Source organism: Asparagus officinalis, chromosome 8 (assembly GCF_001876935.1).
Source record: "Asparagus officinalis chromosome 8, Aspof.V1, whole genome shotgun sequence".
Taxonomy (NCBI): domain Eukaryota; kingdom Viridiplantae; phylum Streptophyta; class Magnoliopsida; order Asparagales; family Asparagaceae; genus Asparagus; species Asparagus officinalis.
In genome coordinates this window covers 116,058,809-116,062,071 of record NC_033801.1, presented here as the reverse complement: position 1 = coordinate 116,062,071, position 3,263 = coordinate 116,058,809, and the positions used below count along the sequence as shown (strand labels likewise).

The 3,263-nt window shown below is 34.1% G+C and overlaps 1 protein-coding gene across 6 annotated transcripts in view; it reads left to right on the top strand.

The window, feature by feature from the left end:
* The window catches only part of LOC109819631 (protein phosphatase inhibitor 2), a 9,911-nt gene that overhangs the window by 3,544 nt on the left and 3,104 nt on the right, over positions 1-3,263 (top strand). For 2 of the 6 annotated variants that reach the window (XM_020385415.1, XM_020385416.1), the window contains 3 exons: positions 183-235; positions 1,815-1,942; positions 2,034-2,198. In XM_020385415.1, coding sequence (XP_020241004.1) covers positions 231-235; positions 1,815-1,942; positions 2,034-2,198 — 298 coding nt within the window. In that variant the 5' untranslated portion in view covers positions 183-230. Of the gene's footprint in view, positions 1-182; positions 236-1,811; positions 1,943-2,033; positions 2,199-3,263 lie in introns of all 6 variants that reach the window. The other 4 variants (XM_020385413.1, XM_020385414.1, XM_020385417.1 and 1 more) reach the window with 3 other exon arrangements.

The following is a 3,263-nucleotide window of genomic DNA, read 5'->3' as shown; positions in this document are numbered from 1 at the left end:
AAAGTAATGTTAGTCAATTTATCCTGTCCATTATCTTTGCTAGCAGCCTTTCATTAAGAGAGGAGCTTGGCTTCCCCAATTGCGTTGAAAGAACTTTGGCTAACATTGGAAAACGCCTGTACCATGATTGAAAATTGCCCTTATTTTAAAATTACTGAAGGACTTGGTTTTATTTAATGCAGGTCTAGCTGGTTAGCTTTGTGTCAGTACAGAGATCTGAAGTTCACAATATGAGGTAACAAACTCTACTACAAGTGCTAGTATCTACCATTATTCTTATATCATTTGTCTGCTTATTTTATTTTATTTTGCTAATCGCAACAATTCTTCAATGTTTTTATCTTGCATAAGTTTTATAAAATACATGCACTGCAATTTGTTTCTGGTCAATGAACTATTATAGTTAATTGCTTCATACTATGTATTGAAACTTTTATAGATTTGGTTCCAATGTCCACTTTGTTATCTGAACCTAAACAGCATATGTTGTTGACTAAATCCCTACACTTGTGCACGTTTATAACTAGCAAAATCATTGGAATGGTTGGTAATCTGCTCGCCTCGATTGATTAATCTATTCACATGTTGATATTACCAATGTCAATTAAATGGTGGATTTATTGGAACAGTGGGCATTAGACTATTAGAGTTGTCAATTCTCGATCATAGATTACGTGGTGAAGTTTATTGTAATCATTTGACTTCTGAAGACTAATGTTGAATATCTACTCAGTCATTATGATGAAATTCCTGCTTAAATCAAAAGTGTGAAACATGTGAGCATCCAGTTCTGTTTGTTATCAACCAACTAATAGCCTTATTGCATTAATGTCACTTTAACGTTTGGGGCAGCAGTGTGGAATTGAAAACACAGGATTAACAAGAACGCTGATGATTTATACATAATCAGATGGTTCTTTTTGTCATGAACCATCTGATGGCTTTACTGCCTTAATGTCACTAAACATTTAGTGCAGCAGTGTGGAATGAAGCACAATAGAATAAAGCAAAAAGTTGATGATTTGCATAATCAGCTAAAACAATGCGCATGTGAAAGTAAATCATCATTTTATGCATGCAAATTATAATAAAATTCAATGAATAATTTACTTTAGTAGATTGAGTATTTATAAATTGGTTGCTTCATGGTCTATCGTTATCACGATTTCCACAAGCAATTTTTTTTACTTGCTATTTATTCTAACAACTTCTTGACAATAGTCATTTTCAATTATCATTCTACTCGATCCACAACTATCACTGGATGTCCATTCTTGAAGTGGAATGTTGGTTGATCAAGCTTGTCCTGGGTGGTAATGTAAGGAGCTTAGGCACCTGGCATGGCTTAACACTCACACACGACAAATATATGCTTCCACAAGCATGCAAGTACTTCTGTTTACCAACTAATGCTGATAAATACGGATATTATCGGTATGAGGATGGAAATTCTCTTATTGATGCTCTTCTCATCTTTGTATTCAGTTTGGTTTTATTTTATCTCCTCTCAACTTACCAGAGGAGAGATTTATTTGTTTTAGAAGTTTTTTTTATGAAGTTAATTAATATGCATGAATTTATGAGTCTGATTTTATGCATAAGCGGCTTGATTAATCAACTGATTGTTTCATAAGTTAAATGGGTATTTCACGCTGTAAAGAATGCTGTATCCACTGCTGCATATGCCTCGATTCTTTTGGATGTTTTCTACTGGCATTTTCTTATTATTTGGTGAAGTTGTGCCACTGTTTATATATATATTTTTTGTTCTGAAGGTAGATATTTAATCTAATTTTTTTGTGTTCATTTAGTAGCAAGGGTCGTGTAAGATGGAATGAAGCAAACTTGGATGAGATTGAAGCAACCAAACCAGTGAGGCAGAAAATCAACGAGCCTAAGACACCCTATCATCCTATGATTGATGATGATGGTGGTAGCCCATGTACTTTTATTTTCATCTATCTTAGCCCTACAAGGTCATGCGCTAAAACTTTCGAGGAATGTAATGTACAATCTTCATATGCTTTTTGCAGGTTCTTTGTCACCAAGACACGCTTTTGATGAATGCATAGATAAATCTGCACACGCTGAAGCAATTCTGACTGCTTTGAATGATGTTGCCTCCTCAAGCCAGCATTCAACTAATGGGAATTGGACATCTTCTGAAGATGAAGCTGATCCAATGGAAGAAGTTGAAGGTTAGTGTTTTGTGTTTCTAATGAATGTTGATTATGTCCACTTAGTTATTTTTACGAGAAATATATGACCATGTTGTTATTGATTTGTGTTTTTTTTTCTGTGTGCATTGCAGTTTTGTTTAATAGCTTATTGGCCATTTTAACTTATCTTCAAGTTTTATTTTCAATAATTTGCTAAAGATTATATAATATATACTATATTATATATATATATATATATATATATATATATATATATATAATATATATATATATATATAGCAGAGAGAGAGAGAGAGAGAGAGAGAGAGAGAAGAGAGAGAGATTAATGGGTATCCTTGTCATAGGAGGTGATTTCCTCCTTGACGCCTCTAAAAGCACATGATTGAGCGACATTGTGGATGATCCGCTCGTTGAACTTGATCTACATATTGGGGTGAACCCGTCGTCGTTTGACCCTTCATCCACGCCTCGTATCAATTTTTAACGTTTTGAATAATAAGAACTTTTTCACATGGCTCGAATGGAGGTCAACGACGACCGGATTCACCCAAACTTGGTATGTGGGGTTTTAGAAATATGTAGATCAAGTTCAACGGAGCGGATCATCCCATAATGTCGCTCATCATGTGATTTAGATGGCGTCAATGAGTGAAATCCCCTCCTATGCAAGAGATACGCCATTAATCTCATATAACTATATATATTATATAATATATATATTATATATAAATATATATATATATATGAATAGATGATAGGACTAAGTGTGAAGATGTAGGGGAACAATAATTAAGTTATGGTGAGGGAAAATGAAGGGACATATGCCTTGCATGTTAAAAGTATATGCTTCTGGAAGAAAGTGGAGATATAAGATGAAGGAATGCTACTTACCTGAAATTATCAAATAAGAACTTTGCATGAGTTGATGTTTGTGGAGCAAAAGCCACGGCAAAATGCAGGAGGGCTTAGGCTTTAACACAGAAAAATCGGCAATACTTCTAACAAAAAATTAGAATGCAATGGAAAGTAGAATTTGTTTGTTATTATATTTTGGGGATGGGGTTCTTGTGGAGGTTTTGGGAT